This window comes from Lepidochelys olivacea (genome assembly GCF_965140295.1).
Source record: "Lepidochelys olivacea isolate rLepOli2 genome assembly, chromosome: 16".
NCBI lineage: Eukaryota > Metazoa > Chordata > Testudines > Cheloniidae > Lepidochelys > Lepidochelys olivacea.
This window is the reverse complement of record NC_140426.1, coordinates 13826328-13845102: the sequence shown is the minus strand read 5'-3', so window position 1 is coordinate 13845102 and position 18775 is coordinate 13826328. Positions and strand designations below refer to the sequence as shown.

General features: G+C 37.8%; 1 protein-coding gene across 6 annotated transcripts in view; it reads left to right on the top strand.

The window, feature by feature from the left end:
• CDK5RAP2 (CDK5 regulatory subunit associated protein 2) overlaps positions 1-18775 on the top strand; it is a 105462-nt gene that overhangs the window by 20237 nt on the left and 66450 nt on the right. For all 6 annotated transcript variants that reach the window (XM_084649855.1, XM_084649853.1, XM_084649852.1 and 3 more), the window contains exons 8-14: positions 878-1040; positions 2673-2726; positions 3169-3288; positions 3933-4025; positions 6481-6699; positions 12681-12851; positions 13825-13998. In XM_084649855.1, the coding sequence (XP_084505981.1) occupies positions 878-1040; positions 2673-2726; positions 3169-3288; positions 3933-4025; positions 6481-6699; positions 12681-12851; positions 13825-13998 (994 nt within the window). The remainder of the gene's footprint in view (positions 1-877; positions 1041-2672; positions 2727-3168; positions 3289-3932; positions 4026-6480; positions 6700-12680; positions 12852-13824; positions 13999-18775) is intronic.

Below are 18775 nucleotides of genomic sequence, written 5' to 3'. Positions count from 1 at the left end.
ATATAAGAGTCTAGGAGCGTCAGTCTTGAATTACAACCACAACTATATGAGGATACATTCAAAATGTTATTCCACCAAACACCGGTGGTGATCCACCGCTTTTGCTACACAGCAGAGGATCTCCAGCTCTTAAAGTCTGCAGACCACTTCATTGGAGACTGTACTCCCAATCCCTTTATTATTTGATCAAAAGATTTTATTTTGTAGATTATCAGGAAGAACGTTGTGGACTCCTGGTGGTCCAGGGACAGTGGTTTGGAAACTGCTGTCACATGGGGCTGAAAATTCAACTGTGATTTTTTTTATTTTTATTTTTTAGTTAAATCAATAGAAGCAATTTAGGTGTGATACAAGCACTTGACTAACGAAGGGACTGTAACTGACATTTGTCGTCCCATTCTGTGTAAAGACATTAGTACTCTAATATGTGTTCTAGTTTACATATTTCCTTCCAGTTATATTTTTAATATATGCATGTTCTGCCATTCATTACTTTGTGTGTGTAATATGGAAATTGGTAGGAAGTGGTCTGTACTGATGGCTCTTAAATATTAGAGAGCGTTTAGATGCAGCACTCTTCATGTGGAAAATGTTAGGATGACAGGGTTAAGCATTTTGCTTTCTCACCAGTACTTAAAAAGAGTATTATTCCTAAAAAATAAAAACTCTTTAGATAACTTGATTGTATTGCTTGCTTGCTTTAAATTTTCTGGTTACTATGGAGGGAAAGAGAGGGGTTGGTATTTTGAAAGTGCTTTCCAAAATGTTACCAGTGCTCTTTGTCCTATGGGAGGCTGCCCATAAAATCTGCCACAATGGTTTGGGATTTGGTTTTCGATGACAACGCAAAATTAATATCCACATCTTGTAATTTTAGACTTATAGAGCAGCTGACTCTGTCTCTGAAAAGTAAAGAAGCTATAATTCAGCACCTTGAAGAGGAGAAGTCTCAAAGTGAATCTTGTGATGGGAACTTATCAGCAGAAAAAATCAGAGAACTTACTGTTGCTTTGAGTCATGAAAAAGATAGTGAGATAGAGGTGAGGAAACTGAGTGAAAACTTGAACGTTACGAATCTCACATGGTTTAGGATTTTAAAGGTCTTAAGGATAACTGTAAATAAGTGACTTGAGCTAACTTTTAGTGGCCTCCTCCATCCTTCAAGTTCTCCATCCCAAATTCCTTTCATTGGTCACCTTGTAGTTTTGGCAGCCAGTATTGATCAGTACCACACTTCATGCTTTTCATTGTTTAGATGTCACGTCAAAGGTGGTGGTTACTTTTTTTTTTAGTAATTTTACGTTTTCTACACAATTCTGTAACACATAATATGTCATTGTCTCATAATAGAAATCCAAAAATAATCTGCTAGATGTTTTGAGCTGAAGCCAATAGGCATGTAATTCTTATTAAGGCTTTCCCCCTTAATAGAGAACTCTCCTCATGTAATACAGAATATCATGTGAAAGTTAAAATGATCTCTTCACTGCTGTGGTCTGAATGAGAGGCTTTGATAGGCATAACCAGGTCTCATGAAAATAGAGAAGGCCAACCCCCAAATTCTACAGAGGGAACTATCTACCAGTCACCTGTCTATTTTACTTGCCTTGTGGAGAAAGTCAAATGTTATCTTGAAGATTGGAAAACAGAAGTGAGTCTTAAGGCTAGTTTGAGGTCTTCAGGGCTCTCCTCAAACCATAAATGAGGATTGATGGTAGAATCCAGATGATAAATAATGGAAGCTGTCAAGCGTCTAAGAAATTTTATCCTTGGTAGGTTTTGGGTTTTTCTGCTCATTATAGTGTCTTACGTTCCAGTCAATTTAAAACAGTACCTTTCCCTCCTTTCTGCCCTAAATCAAATAATAGAAAGGAGAGCACTTGGTCTGAGGAGTGGACTTAAAAGCTCAGAAGAGCTCTAGCTCTTTATAGAAACTCATTGAAAGGATTGAAATCTTCAGAAAATCTACCCTGGGTTGATTTGATCAGGAATATCATTTTTTACGTTTATCAGACTTAACATAGTTCTTTTAAAACCAGTTTATGGCGTGTGGGCCAAAATCAGTTCCTTTATTATTAAGTGACCGTGGCTACGTCCACCTTAGAAACAGTATTCTTTTCTCAGGGTATAATAGTGATGAGAGAGATTTGACTCATATTACTGGTACAATAAATAACCTTTACTCCACTGTCCTCTTAAAGATATGTAAAAGTATAAGTTGCTGCTGCTTATGTCTCTCTCTTTTCTGGGGAAATTACCCCTCAAAAAATCTTAATTAAAATAGAGCAATTTTTAGTAAATTGACTTGAAGTGTGCCCTGCTGTCATAGATAACTGCCCCTTTAAAAATGCATTTTTGTTAACTTGTCAAGCAGAGTTGTCGTGTGTCATCAAGGAACATGGCTTTTCTTTAACTTTCCAGAGTACAGTTCTGTAGAAAGATCTCATTTGGGAGAGGTTGTTTTCTAGAAGTCTACAATATAGTCTTGTCATAATGTTGGAGTCCTATAACTATACATTTTATTAACTAACTTAGTTTGGAGGAATACTTCTCTTAACAAGTTCCAAAAGAAAGTCTGTATATGAAGTACTAACTGTCTGATTTTTAATGATGGTACCCACAAGTTTAGAGTATTTTTTTACTTCAGGGTGACAATTATTCTGTTCTTATAGGCTGTTAAAATGGAACTTAGAAATGAGAGAAATTGCTTGGAAAAAAAAATCCAGGTATGTTTAAAACTTGTTTCTCTTTGAACATTTATAACCTGTATGTTGGGGAGTCTTTTCTCTTATGTTTTCTTAGATGTGAAGAGTTAGTAATTCAAATTGGATTAATGCAGAACCTTTGGCAAATTTCTTTTGTTGTATTAGGAGACAAAGCAAAGGCTCAGCCTATTTCCAAACAGCAAAGTAGATAGGAGAACTCCTCAAATATTGAGACAGTACGCTTGATACTCATGCCCATCCCGGTAGATCAGCTTTTCTTCATCGTATTCCTGTCACAGATCTGTAAGGAGACATCTTAGAGTTGGTCTATATTCTGCTTTAATGGTTTGACTAATGAGATGTAAGAACTGCATGAGCTAGTGCATTTAATATATACTGTGCATTTATGGTGTATTTTGGTATAACCTTTTTAACTTAGTGCAACCTAATGTAATCTATTTAGTCTCTTCAAGAAGAACTACGAGAGAGGGAGAATGAGCTTAGTGTTGAAAAGAAAAATGGTTTGAAAAGGGATAAAACCATTCAAGGTCTAACTCTTGCATTAAAAACAAAGGAAAAAGAGGTATGTTGATTGTATGTTTCTGGTTAGAACTATCCAGATAATTGAGGAACTAATCCATCTGAAGCTGCTGTCTTTCAGCTGATTTGAGTAGGCCTTGGAGCAGGCCAGTAGTGCAAATCCAAACAGTTCTGTGCAAGACTGTGTGTCATATTTGCTACTTGAAATTGGAGTGTGATGGCTGGAGTTTTGATATTTGGACCATGGAAAAAAGATACATGACTGAGCTGATATACTTGCTTGCGAGAGATGGGAAGAGAGAATTTCTTACTGAATCCTCAGAAGCAATTGTAGATCTGGCAGAAAGGCACAAGCTATAATACCTTATGTGTTGTGAGGATGAGCTTAATTTTAACAAAAGCCAGGGTAGTGGGGTGCCACCTTCAAATGAAGGTCAGATATTTGTGGAACAGTGTGGACACATAGCACAAGTTATTGAACTTGTATGTATAGTTGTTGTACTGCTTTTTTTTACATATAAAGCTCAGTTGGGCATTTTCAGTGTTTTATAAAGTTTTTTGTTTGTTTACCTTTGGGTGAATAAATTTATTATTCAACTCTGCCCATTTAGAAAGATGTTTGTTTTGACACTGTCACTTTTTTGATACTTGTATTCATGCATCCATGAGTATTTCTTTTGTCTAAAGAATGAAGATCTTAATTCTGAAATTGAAGATCTAAATGTTTCATTGACTAAGGCAAGAGAGGCCACCCACAAAGCTCAGATCCAGAAATTCAAGGTAAGATACAAACAATTTCAATTGCTTTTCAGTATTTTCATGCAGAAGGTGCACTGGGTGAAGAAACTAAAACTAATTTAAAATGTCTAATTGTTAAGCAAATTGTCTAAAGTAATTCAGTTTTTAAATTATGGAACACTAAAAGTACAGATGTCTCATGACTATCTTGTTCCTCAATTCTTTTTCTTAATAGCAACTGTGAGAATGAATAATTAAATTAAAAAGAGAGTAATCTTTAAATGTAAAATAAGAATAGATTTTCATAAATTTCCAATATTCTGGAGGCATGGGTAGAAACTCCATATTTTAGGTGGTGTAGAGCTTTCTTATTTAGTGTAGGAAGAAAAAAAATCACTAGCTTTGGTAAACTCCAGTGATCAGTTTAAATTTGTTGATGATCTCACAAGTGTTTGAATGAAAATTTACTGCACACATTGACGCTAGTCTGAACCATGCCAGGGAAGATAGACTTCGAGTGGCTTCTTTCTTTACTCTCAACTGGTGGTGCTGAGTAACTTCTCATCTACCACAGAAGTCTTTCTTGAGGGTTTTTGCAGAGTTCTTTTGTTTCTTCTATTCATGTATATGATGAGACCACTTGGGAAGATAGTGAAAGATTTTGGGCTGCATTGCCATAAGAGTGGTGATGGCACATAGCTGTCTCCTTTTCATAAGCAGACTAGGAGTGGGTGTGTGAGACTTGGTGTTTTTGTTTTATTTTGTTTTTTGTAATAGGTGTGAAATGTTTATTTTAGAACAGTGGAATGTTTGTAATAAAACAGTGGAATTTAATAACTTCCACATGTGCAGAGGAGAAAAGGACTTTATGGTAGTTTGTGCAATATAAAGGGCTCATTTTATGGAACAGGAAGCCTTTGGTAAAATGAGTATTGGACTTCAAAATAGATCACAGAACCAAAAATCACATCTTATCTTTTATGTTTGTGCATTTGTCTTAAATCCAAAATCTAATAAAACTAAGATTCCCAAAGTGAGTAACTAAAATAGCACTCATTAAAAACAGAAAACGATGTTCCGTCATGAGGTTCCTTCTCTTCCTGATCTCTGTGGAAAGAGTCCCAGGAGTGTTATGTGCGCTAATGTGTGTGCACCAAAGCTACTGAGGTATGTCTACACAGCAAAGAAAAACCTGCGGCTGGTCCATGCCAGTTGATTTGGGCACACGGGACTCAGCTGTTCCATTGCTGTGCAGACTTCTGGCCTTGGACTGGAGCTTGCTTGGGCTGTGGGACTCTCCCACTCTGCAGGGTCCTAGACTGCCATCCCAAGCCCAGAAGTCTACGCAGCAGTGAAACAGTTCCGCAGCCTGAGTCCCATGCGCCCGAGTCAACAGGCCAGCCATGGGTTTTTCTTTGCTGTGTAGATATACGCTGAATGGCCTGAATGTTAGCGACTGTTGGCATTTTTGCTTTGAATTGAATTGAAGCAGTCACAATCTAATGAAACAAGATCTTTTAGCTCAAAAATTAGCATTGCTTTATAAATTGATCTCAGAAAAGATAAAGTTTAAAATAAAAAAGCAAAACACTAAAATTGTGTAAATATAAACTGTTATCCCCAGTTCTGTTTCAAATAGCTTTTGGCCCCTGAATGTATGTATCGCTTACATGTTGGAACCCTTGCAGTTTTACACCAGTAGAGTCCCATTTAGAGAAATACAGTCGGGCCACTTTGGTCTTGTGAAGGGTGTTAGTTTTATAAAGTTGAAAACTAAACTCTCCTGTCTGCAGAACCACTGTAACATGGTGGGTGGCAAAGCAAACCTTTCCCCTCATTATCTTGCCAGTTAATTTCAACACTGCGTTGAAGGGACCCCTGCTCTGGGTCAGTCAGTAAATCAAGCTGCATGGCCCATTCCTTCATTATCATTTCTGCTGTGATCATCAACAAGGAGGCCAACTACAGTGGTGTATATGTTCTGAAGTGAACAGTGACTGCCTTCGAGTTCATATGCACAACATGCTTATGACTTGGTCACCACTGATAGCCTGGATTGAAACTAATGACCTGGATGTGAAAAACTTTATGTACTATTATCACTTCTAAAAGCCCCAAATTCTTCTCATTTTCACTCTAGACTCCTTTGGAGTTTAACTTTTATTGTCTAAACCAGGGGTTCTCAAACTGGGGGTTGGGACCCCTCAGGGGGTCACCAGTACAAAAGTTTGAGAATCACTGGTCTAAACCTTAATTACCGAACTACTTGTTATCCCAACCTGGATCTCACTGAAGGTCTTTATTACACTGAAAATTATCTTAATTACCCAAAATAAGGTAATGTTCCTATGCTATTTGGATAATTGATATTACACTGAATTTTGCAAGTTGAATGAAATTGTTGAAGGGAGAAAGGGGAGGAAATATAGGCAGGAGTGTAGACTTCCAAGCTTCATAAAGGACATGTACAGACTATGAAAGCTGCTTTCTCTTCTAGGGTGCTGAGGATTATCAAGCTCTCTTGATGGAAAAAGAAACCCTCCTAGCAGAGCTGCGTTCCGAAAACCTTACAAAAGATACAGAGAACCGTAAACTACAAAGGAGGATTAAAAGGACTGATCAAGAGCTAAATGATTTGAATCTAGAGAGAGAGAAAATGGAGCGGGAACTGGATGAAGCACAACTACAGAAGAGTAGAGGCGACAAAACCATTAATGTTGTTATCACATTTTTCTCGTTTTTTAAAATAGTGGATGAAGTTTAATCTAGCATGTCTTTCTTTTCTAATGTATTCACTTCTGCACTCTGAATTTCATTTGAATCGTTTTGAAAGTTAAATGCCAGTGACCAAAGTCAGTCTTCAGAAGGACATGGTTGAGAGGGTTAAGATAAGTTTTGGGGTGTATCTTTTAAGTTGTTCTAACTGACTGAGGCATGTTCTTCAGATCTTATTTTTATTTATTTTTAATTAAAGCTCTCTGGTTGAGTCCTATATAAAATCAGTAAATAAGTGGTAAATGGAAAAAGTTAATTTTTAGAAAGTCTCAATCTTCCTGAAGGTAGAATCTCTAACTTATCTAGTAGTGTACATTTATGATAATTCTGTTGTATCTGGCAGACTACATATTTTGTAAATTATCTTAAATTACACTACTCTAACTTAAACTTTTTTTCTTTTCAGCCCTGTAATAGTATGATAGCAAAGTATTTAAGGGTTACAACCTTGAGCTGAATTCTTGCTTGTTTTTACCATCACATCTTGTTCTCTGTAAATTCTATAGTTTTTAATTTCAGTTTCTATTTGTAAAAATCTCATTAACAAAGGATTGGCTGCTCACAATCCAAAACAAGCCTTAAGTGCGGTGTCTATTTATTAATTTCTCTGCAGTTCTCTGCTTTAGGACCTTTCACCTTGTTTTCTTGTCCAGACTAGCACATTCTGTTTCAGCAAGCAAGGCTCCAGCAACAAAGCGAGAGCAGGTTTCCTTCGTTCTTCGTTTTGAGTAAAAGCTGTGCCTCATGCTGAGTGCCTAGCTTAAAGCACAACTTTGTCCCCTTGTGTGGCTTCTCATGTGGATTTTATTTTGAACTTCTCACCTGCTGGTTCAGTGAGGGCTGGTTCTTCTGTTCTGGCAACAGCATAAACAAAGGGGATGATCTTTCTCCATTGGGGATGGTCAACTCCTAAAATCCCTATTGCTGCTTTTAAGCAAGGACTGACCTTGAGCCATGTTGAATTACTGAGCTTGCATCTGTAGAGAAAAAAGATTGCATAGACAGGCTGAACTCTGTTTATTATTAAAGGGTGCATAGTTACAAGCTAGTCATATGAAGGTGTCAGTGAGGTTATGCTCTGTATTAGAGCAGCTTCTGCCACTGTTAAATGTTCTCTGCTGGGGGCACTGTTCTCCAATTATTAAAGGCCTCTCACTGTACTAATTATATACAAAATTTGCAGTAGACCTCTTGCAATATTGTCTAAATCCAGTAGAGGGGTCTCTTTCTCTGTAAACAATATATATTTTTCTCTACAATATCCGTTTATTTTAGTTATAGCTTTAGTTTGATCTCAAGTGTGGTTCATTTGCCATCACAGAATCTCTGTCCCTGCTGTTCCTTGAAATTTCTTCTGTGCATTGAGGTTAGGGGGAAAAAAGAGAATGGATGATTCCTGTCATTACAACAGCCATAAAAAGCACATTTTATTGATTTAAAGTATTTTATCTTCAACCGTCTTCTCTACCCAGAACCTTCATCTTCTCTTAAGGGGGCTAGAATATAAATGTATACAGGAAAGACAGGTTTGAGGGGGGATTCACATAGTTACATCCATTGGAGAAGTCTGTTTGACTCAATTATGGCCAAGTTCTTCATGTAAGTGATTAAGTTCCTTGGGGAAAAGTGTCCCTGCCAAAAGATGAGCAGTCTTAAAAATTACGTCCCTGATCTACTCCTGCTCTTATGTAGTTTCACCACCTCTGCTTCAGTTTCGGAGCTGCAAGTACATTTGGATATAATATTGCCTATGAATTGTGGCTCACTGAGTAGAAGGTACGTGGGAGTAAAAATGTGTGCTATAATATCTTGCTCTTTGAGAAACAGAAAACCATTTTAGTGATCTGATGCAAACATTTTATGTGAGCAGCCTTAAAAAAGCTGTTCTATTATTTTCATATGGACTGGCATACAGTTAAATAGACATAAAACTAACAAAATGGATCTGAACTGTATAGGAACCCTTATCCAAATTCATAGTTAGATGCCATTTCATCTCTGTCCTTGTTTTTACTTGTTTAGGATATTTTTAATGACCTTTCACACAGAATAATCATAATCTATTTTTGTAAATAATATCAAAACAAGCAAGTGGGAGTCTGTGTCCAGGAGAAAAGCCCATGAGGGGTGCTTCCACCCAACTTCTGACCTGGCCAGTATAGAATGATCAAGGAAATATTTTGGTAGAGTGCGGGGTAGGCTTGTGCATTGGAAAAAGTGGAAAAGATCAGTTAAGTTCAGTATGTGAAAGAGTGTTGGGATCTGTTCACCCAAACCATCAACATAAACCGTTAAGATCTTCCTCATGATGAATAGGAATAGGGCCTCTCTTCAAAATGGCTACCCTGTCCTACTTTCACATTCTCTTTATTCAGTGGATTTTTAGCTAGCTTCAACTAATTAAAAACAGGAACATCAGCAACAAAAGAACACACCACCCCAGCCTTATGTATTAGTTGGTGCTTAATCATCTATTTTTTGTCTTTAAGAGAGAACTGTCTTTAGACAGTATCTCAGCATTATCAGCTCTGGATAGTTTGGTTGCTAAAACAATCAACTACTGAAATGCACCTTGTTTAACAAAGTGCTTCATATAGAATGACCAGGAATAAAGATGGACACATCTTAAATATCATGGGCATCTACTCTCTGTGTGTGTGTGTGTGTCTATACAACATGGTCTCAATATTAGGTAAAATTCACAAGTTTGTTCAAGCTTTGATGGTGAAATATCTTAAGTAGCTATTCTACCCTGTTCTAAATACAGGCAATTAAGGTCTATTTCTCAGTTATAGTCATATTTGATCAGCTGGTTGGGAAGTGCACAATAACTCATTAGCCAGAATTTACCACCTGCTCTTCCTTCTTGAAATGAAACTGAAAGAGAGGTTTCAAGGCTTCAAGCCTTAATTATTCACCAACCTGTTTTCCATCTGACAAGGCGGGGGGAGGCACTCACTCCTGTGTTCAACCAACATTAGTTATAATGTTTCAAATTCATTTTTTCTAAGTTCAACTAACTATCATTAATCATAGGAAAAATCCCTTGAGACAGAGGTTGTCAGAAAGCATTGTAAAGGGCTGTAGCTACCATATTATCCGTGTAACTCAATGTATAGAAAACAATAGACTTTCTTCTGTTCAACCAATCTGCTGTAGTGATGGATAGTTTTGTGTGTTATAGAAGCCTAGCCCATGCAAAGAAAATAATTTTCAGTTCTGGTCATGGCTTAGTGTAGCAGGGATTTGGAAATCTCATTGGCTGAACTACTATCTCTACAGATGGACATACAGAATCCTTTACATTCTCTGAGGAACCACTACATGTTGTCCATTCAAAATTTTTTCCCCCTTAGCTGTTAACATCTGTTACTCCAGGGAGGAAGCAGTCTCTGTGCCTTTCTTGACAAGTACTGCTTTTTACATCATGTAAGGAGGAGGAAAAAGCAACCTCTTTTCTATCCATGTCTGCTTACGACTTCTATCTATAAAGCTCTCTCTGACTTCTCTTTATCAAAGCTAATAAGTTTCTGGCCTCTATTGGAGTTCTAGGAGAGGGTTAGAGCACAAGTGTTTAAAGTCTTAGCTGCCTAAAACGAAATGTAGACTCCAAATGTAGTGGGGAAAAATAAAAGTCAAGGTGTGAGCTATATATAGAATGCATCACTAAAATCATAGCTCTTCAGTCAGGCCTTGAATGCCAATTTACATGTTGCAAATGAATATGATTGATGTGACCCAAATAAGGAATTCTGTAACTTGGAGCCAAAAGCAACTATAGTCCTGCGATTTCATACTACCTTCACAAAGGTCATTCTGTCCCTGCACTGGAAGCTGTATTAATTTGGTCACTAACTTGGTGGAAATGGAAATGCATTTGAGGGCACGCGTATGTATGAGAGCAATGGTGATAGTGCCTTCAGCAAACACAAAGTTTGGGACTGATCCTGCAGTCCTTACTTAAATAGTCTCTACTCCAAGCTAGTAATCCCACTGAACTCATGTGGACTACTTGTATTAGTTAGTTTGCAGATTTGGGGTCTGAAGTGTCTATTAATTATTTCTTAAAGTGAGTGCCAATATTAAGCTCAATAAAGTAAAACAAAAGGCAGTGTAAATAATTGGTATTTAATGCACAAAACAAAATAATAAGGGTCTGATGTGAACTTGCATAAAGCAAGTAATTAAGTCAAGAAAATCACACAAACCTTAATGAACAGATTGCCATTAAAGTATAACCATTGTTATTTCTCTATACTTAGAATAGGAAGTAACTGTGATGTGTTAAATACCAGTCTGGGTAAATGTTCTTTATGGGTGACTACTGTGTGTGCAATATGTAAAATATTTAGAGCATACAATATTTAACACATACACTTCTTTAGTAATGAAAGTCAAACTAGTGTTCCTTAAAGATCATCTGGCTCTACGGGGTTTTAAAAACAGTTAAAGTTATGCATACTAGTGTATATTTTAAATGACATCAAAACAATTTTTGACAACTGGTATCTTCCTCCATTCTATTATACAATCCTTGCACTGAGCATTTTTGCTCTCTACTGTGAAATAGGAGTTGTCAAACAAGATCAATATAGAAACAAGACCACTATAGGGAACAAGCTGCCCCTCCTTCCCTTCTTAGTCTTGAAACTTCTAGCAAAATCACCATAAACAGATCATTTTACATGGAAGCAACTAATGACTGATGTTGGAAGTAGGATGGGGGGTGGGGAGGGGGAAGAGGAAGACTATGAGAAACCAAGTTACCGTTCTGTTTTGTTCCCTTGTCCTATCCTGCCTCTTTCCTCCATCCTGTGACTGGAATTTGTCTAGTAATAAGATACACTGTGCTGGTGCTTGATCCTGCAAACACTCCCACGTGTAGTTCCATTTTCTTTGCGATTGATCCCTTTAGCAGTCAAATGTTAGGAAGTGGACTTATATCATTGTTTGAAACACACTTTGCCCAAAGACTTCTGATGGGGATGCGCCCTCTTGACCCTCACATGTAGCCTCACCTGTAGATGAAAGACTTCAAACGGACAAGAGAAATGATTGCTAGGAGAATTAGGAACTTAAATAGGTAGAACATATGGAAGTTTGTGACTGTGTCTCTGACAAAATAAGGGGGTTAGTATTATTTGTACTACAGTAGTGCCTAGAAGCAGCAGCCAAGATCCTGGTTTCATTATACTTGCTATTGTACATGGATCCTGTTAGAGGTAGTCCCTGTGCTGAAGATCTTACAGTTTATTTAAACAAGACATGAATTTGACTGATGGGGAACTGAGGCACAGAGAGAGTAAGTGAGGGTCACACAGGAAGCATTTGTGGAGCCCACTCCAGTGCTTTCATCACAAGACTAACTTTTCTTCCCTGGTTGGTGTCTAAAGCTCATGCTATAAGGGAAGGGAAATGATTGAACACTTCTGCCTTCTGGTTAATGCAAGAGCAACTAGTAAAACAGCCTTAGTGCAAGGATTTCCATGGTGTGAATGGAAGAAGGAAAAGATGACAAACTGAATTACCACTAAGCCATTTTCTCCTATTTCTGGCAAAGGCGTAAAATTGCTTTGATTTAAGAAATGAGTGTTCATGCTGACTGACAGTGACAAAGTGTGTGTGTGTGTGTGAGAGAGAGAGAGAGATTTTCTACTGCCTTTGAGTCCCGTCATTCTGAAGGAAAGGCATTAAGACAATAATACCATAGATTAATGTAAGACAGTATTGACACCTCACTCTTAAAGTTTTATTGCCTAAACTTAAGATGCTAAAAGGAAGACAGTGACTCGGATAAATTCTTTAGAACATTCAGTGATAGGAGTAATTTAAAGCAGTGGAAAGTTAAACTAATAGCATGGGTTGTCACTCAAGTTTTTTGTGAAGCTGATTTTCTAAATATTCAGTTTCATCTTTTTGTAGGACCTTAGAAATCAGCTAGAGAAATTACACGGGGAAATGATTGAGAGAGAAAAAGCAGTGGAACATCATTACAATATTCTTTTGAGTGAAAGCAATCAGAAGTTGCAGAGTCAAGAACTAGTTATCAAGCAACTAACAGACAGTGTCAATCAAAAGGATCTGTTGCTTCAGGTAGGTAGATGTAAGCTGAAATGAAAACTTGTCACTTGATTTTGTATGAGAATGATTACAAAATCCCATTTTTGTTTGGAATTACTGTTGATTTTCATGATGATCCTCTACATTTTATAATATTGTATTTGCAGAATAGATACATAGCTGTGTGGCTTTCAACAAGAGTTCTTATTAGGGTTTATGAAATTTAGGGTGCGGGAGGGAGGAAACTTTTCCCGTGTTCATGAAGAGATTCTGCTGCTGTAATGAGATGCTTTAAGAGCTCCCAAAGCGTCCAGGGTATTCATAGAAATGTAGGGCTGGAAGTCACCAAGTCCATCCTCTCACATTAAGGCAGAACAGGTGTTTTTTCTAACCTCATCTTTAAAACCACCAATGATGGGGATTCCACACCCTCCCTTGGTAACCTGTTTCAATTTGCTCCCCAGAAACTAGAAGTTAAGGAAGGGGTATTCATACTGAACTGCTCTCTTATCCTTATAAGGAAGTTCCTTCAAAACGGGATTAAGGTGCATTGATGGGCAGCTCTGGGGATGCTGAAAGTGCTCCTGCTTAAACCTGTTCTGCGGATAAAAGATGCTCTCTAGCAATGTCCCACGTGCCCTTAGCTACTACAGAAGTCAGTAGGAATTGAGAGTGTTTGCACCTACAGGATTGGTACTCAGTTTGGGCTCATACTTTAGTGTATCAGTGCTGCTAATTTGGCATTTTCTACGCTCTCTAATTTAACTATTTAAATATAAAAGAATTTTGAATATTTTGGACATTAATGGGCAATCAAAGAGGGGCAATCAATATGCTATCTTTTTCTCCTATTGTGGTCTTACATTGGACTTTTTTTCACCAGACAACAAAGAACATACCTGAAATAAGTTGCTTTTGAAGTTTATATTAATGGTTATACATTTTTTGCTGTAGTAATACTAAGCTTTGTAGGATTTTAATTACATCCATTATTTTGTTTTGCTAGAAACTCGATGCAGCAATTAAAGAAAAGGATGTAGAACTTCAAGAACTTTTTAATAAGTGTAAAAACCTTTTAAAAGCTAAAGAAGATCTTGAGTTGAAGAATGAAGGCCTAATAAAGGAAAAATGTGTTTCCGAGTCTCAACAGTCAATCATCAAGATTGTCAAAGAGTTGGAGGTAAGTTTTACTCAACCTTCACCTCTACAGATAAATAGAAACATTGGGCCTGATCTGCCTCCTGTTGAAACCACTGGGGTTTTCCCATAGATTTCAAAGAGGTGGGATCAGGTATATTGTAATTAACCTGTATAGCATGGGGCAGTGTTTCTCAGTCTTTTCAGGATGACATCCCTTATTTTGGCGGGTAAAAACAAAATAAAAGACCCCTTTTATGGTATATGTAAGAGTAAAAAGTGTATCTTTGATAACAATAGCTCTACTTTGTATGTGTTTCAAGAGGCTGTTTGCAGTGTTATTGTAGCCACGTTGGTCCCAGTTTTTAAGAAAGACAAGGTTGAGAGAGAGAATACATGACCTTGAAGGATAAGGGAATGGGGGAGCGAGATTTTATTTGCTTTGAAACATCATACAATTTTCAATACCTTGTGACCTCCCGATTACCCTTTTTGACCTCTTGTGGGTTATGAGCCACACATTGAGAAACACTGACATAGGGTAATGGAATCAACCCATGATAATTTAGGGTAATGGAATTAGCCAGTGTAAACCAGGATTAACTCAGATCAGGATTATTATAATTTGTGCAATTGATGAAACTTTTGTGTGGCAGGAGGAAAGAAACCAGCACTTGATTAATCATTTCATCATATATTTTCTCTAGTAGTTGACGTCAAGGTTATAATATTGTATATTACTGTTATTGTTTATGTAGTACCATAAGCATACTCTGCACTGAACACTAGTGAATTATGTGAAAATACCAGTCTGTGCCCCACAGAGTTTAAAATCTGAAGGCACGAGAAGGCAAAATTCTGTATAACGCAGAACACATAGTTGTATGGTCACTATGGCTGGAATATTTGGACATGTTACTGAAGGAAAAGAAGAAGGGAGCTTGGTGTACTTCTAACAGGGAAGAGGAAAGAATGTACAAAGCTGAGTGAGCAAAGGAGACAAAAGGAGAAGTCAAGTAAGAATTTTGTTGACAGTTGGGGGCAGAAGATGTAGGTAATGAAGGTAGATTTAAGGAAAGAATACTCTACTAAGTTAAAAGCGTAAACTAGTACAGAGACTTCAGAAGTGGGGACGTGGTGAGAACTGAAGGATGAGTAGATAACATGGCTGTCCTTTTCAATTCACAATATAAATAAAGAAGAGTTAGGGTGGCTTATACGTGTCACCAGAAACCTGAGATCATAATACAAAATCACAGTATATACATTTTGGTTACTGTATATAGTACTCTGGTACCAGCAAAACAATCACATACAGATGTGAAGTTTTTAATCCTATTGTAAGACATTACCTATTGTCTCTATGAATGTATGTTTTTGTTCTTTTAGTGCTTTTATTGTGTGCAGGTAGAGAACAAATCGGTTTCATTTGAAGGCACACATTAAGTTTCTTGTCTTTTTCCTATTATTTCCGAGAACTGTTTAAATTCAGATCTCCAAAAGGGCACTTAAATAGATCAACAAGAAATGCACAGCCACTTCCAAATCATGCAGCAGTAGTCACTTCACTTGTTTCACAATGTGCCAGTCTTTAGTGAAACCTGCTTAAGGACATACACCTGCTGTGCTATGTAGACTGTTGAATTAATTCCCTATGAGGGTAACAACACCATTTGCCCTTGGCAAACCCAAAATTAATTAACAGGGGACTCATAAGCACCGACTGGGACTTAGTGGATGGGTGGTAAACTCACAATTGAGGAAACGTATTAGTGTTGGCCATAGTATGCTGCAAACCCATAAACAGAAAAAATAAAACCTGTGAAAAGTCAGAGATTTTGCCTCAGTAGTTATCTGCAAGAGAAACAGGTCAAATAAAACCGACTACACTTCATTCACATACTTTTCCCTCATGGGGGCAGCTAAGATGCTACAGCGATGGACTCGTATAGAATTAATGAAAATGAAAACTAACTGCCCCCTCTTCAACCCTACCGTCCCATACAGGTGTACAGCCAGAAACGAGAACAATGACAAATGGAGCTATGCATAGTAATGACCCAATGCCAACTTCTAATCACAGTCCATTCTCTTGTGCTAGTTCACTCCTTGACTGAGAACAATACCTAATCAAAACTCATTCTCCTCTCAGCTCCACCAGTGTCTAAGATCACACCCTGGAAGAGCCCATAATGGCATGTTAATAGTACGTCCTTGGATACTGATTATCCAAAGCTGTGTTCTCATTGGCTGATTTGGCCTCTTTGATGAAGTTACAGAGCTGCACCATCTCCCAGCCAAGTGCGAAGTTGGAATCTCATCACCAAGAAATTCAAGACACTAAATCCCATATTTTAGCCTAGCTGCTGCTTTAAAGTTTAAGAAACTAATTTGCTGCAACTTAGCTCTTAATATCTTTTTACTTTTTTAAAGTAAAGATAAATTTTAAAGCAGCTCATCTGAAGCACTACTTGGTGCCTTGGCCAGGATGAGGGAGATAAAAGGCAGTTTCTAATTGAAGTCTGGATTCATGAGCCACAGTAGTGAGCTAGTGGAGAGAGAGAATGTGTGCACTGGTAATTAGGTTAGTCATGCAACTTCTGACTCCTCTGATATCTGTGCAGTCTCAGAATGATGCATTGTGGGGTTTACCACTAGAGAATGCAGAAATGCAATGGACTCCTATGTAATTCTGAAAATATTTATTTCTGTACTTAATGCCCTTTTCCCCATTCTCTCCATACAGCCCTGTTAGTAGGGCCATTTGTCACACAAATGTATTTTAATTCAGTTGTTCCAACTTTGCAGTTCATTTTAGTACCAACAAAAGCAACAGAATTTATGAGATGAGTCTCTTGCTCAATCCTTTAGTTATGCTTCTGGGCTCTGGTGTTAAAACAGGGTGCCCATTTTGTAAAGCATGTGCTTCAGTAACTGGGCACAGAGGTATCCATTTTTAACTCAAAATTGATTTTGTAGGTGTAAATAAAATCCGTATAATTATTGTAATGTAGCTTTTCTGTGCTAATGCACCTTTCCAAGAAGGTGCAACACTTGATGCTGAAATAGGAAATCTCGTTAACTGATACCCCCATAGTAAAACTGACTTCTCTGCCGACACAAAGCACATTGCAAATCCTGTCATCAGCTCATTGTTTGTCTTTTGTTATAATTACTTCTGTATTTAGGGAGTTAATACTGTGTGATCAGGGAATTGAAGAATCCTGTGTGCACACAACTGTGGTGTTTAATTTGCTGTAGTCAGAGAATTATAGTCAATGCACCAAAATTATTGATATGGCTAGAGGATAGCCGTTGATGTGTGCCCTGAGAATTGGAATTGAGGCAGTTGTTGCAGTACTGCAGACGTGTCTCAACTATTGAAATTGATGCAGTGTGCACTTTGTTGCTGAGTCATCATGACTATGGAAAGTGATGCGGTTGACATGTTTTTTTAAAACATGTGTCTTGTCTATTAAATTGTGATCAGCACATTGCAATCGTTGCATTCAGCCTGTTGAAGCTGAAGTTGTAAACGCATTACCAGGGAAGTGATTCAGTTTCTGATTTTGGTAAAGTGAGCTTATTGCTGAAAAAAATCACCGTTTTGAGGTTGATGTCCATGCATCATCACACTTAAATGTGCTGTTTGTTCACTACCCTGCATGTGGCCTGATGATTGAAATGGGCATAGCTAGTGCATTTACACATTGACTAACTCCCCTATACAGGAATTTCTGCCAATGGAGTAACACCTCTAATGCATATATCGCCCACTTCTCCTGCCTTACAAAGCAGAAACAGGAGACTGGTGCGTCAAGCCCTCAGCCTTATGGCATTTCCAACTGTTGGGAATATAACATGTACCAAGAAGAGTCACCAATAGGAACAAGTTGTTATGCCATTCTTCCTCTCTAGACAGAGGGCTCAGTGATATCTGGCAGCGCCGCTCTTCCTAAGGTCTTCACACTGTTTTTCTGAGCTCATTTCAGTGCAGTCTTGGAGGAAGCTGCCAACCTCTGGGGTGCCTAGTCACATAGGAGTTAGTCAGTGGGGAAGTGTAGCCTCCTCTCAGTCATTCAGACTTCAACCTGCAGACATTTCCAAATGATCTAGATTTTGTTAGAAAACTCTCTTGCTTACATGAAGAAAAGGGATACTCTTGTGACTATGCTGTTGTGTTACCTACTGTGGAAATTTATATCCTTTCCTTCCATTACTTGCCATTTAAGAAATCTTTAGATGGAAATAGCCTTCCAAGTCCTCTAGCATCTCTACTTAGCAATGGATTTTCAGACTTACGTTCAGACTTGAATGGATTAGGTTGCCTCGTTACATAGTCTTGTAGTGAAAGTTTAATATTTCTATCCTACATGTCTTGCAGCTGTCTGCACTAAAGTATTTGCCCTAACACTGTATGTCAAGAGGTTTAATGACAGGTTTCAGAGTAACAGCCGTGTTAGTCTGTATTCGCAAAAAGAAAAGGAGTACTTGTGGCACCTTAGAGACTAACCAATTTATCTGAGCATAAGCTTTCGTGAGTTTTTAATGTTTCATTAACTCCCATAACATAGCAGTCTAGGCTAGGATATCTGCCTTACTCTTCATGAACCTTTGGGGATTTGCTTGGAATAATTTACTCCTACACCTTGTATAGGAGTGACAGTAATAGTACACAGAAAAGGAGAGGGTGGATCATGCTATGTCTCTTCATCCTTCTTGATTTTCAGAAATGTAAAAGTAACAACATTTCTTCACATTTTTATCTAACTTCTGGCTAGCTAGTTGAATTTACAGGTCACAACAAACTGGCCAGAGTC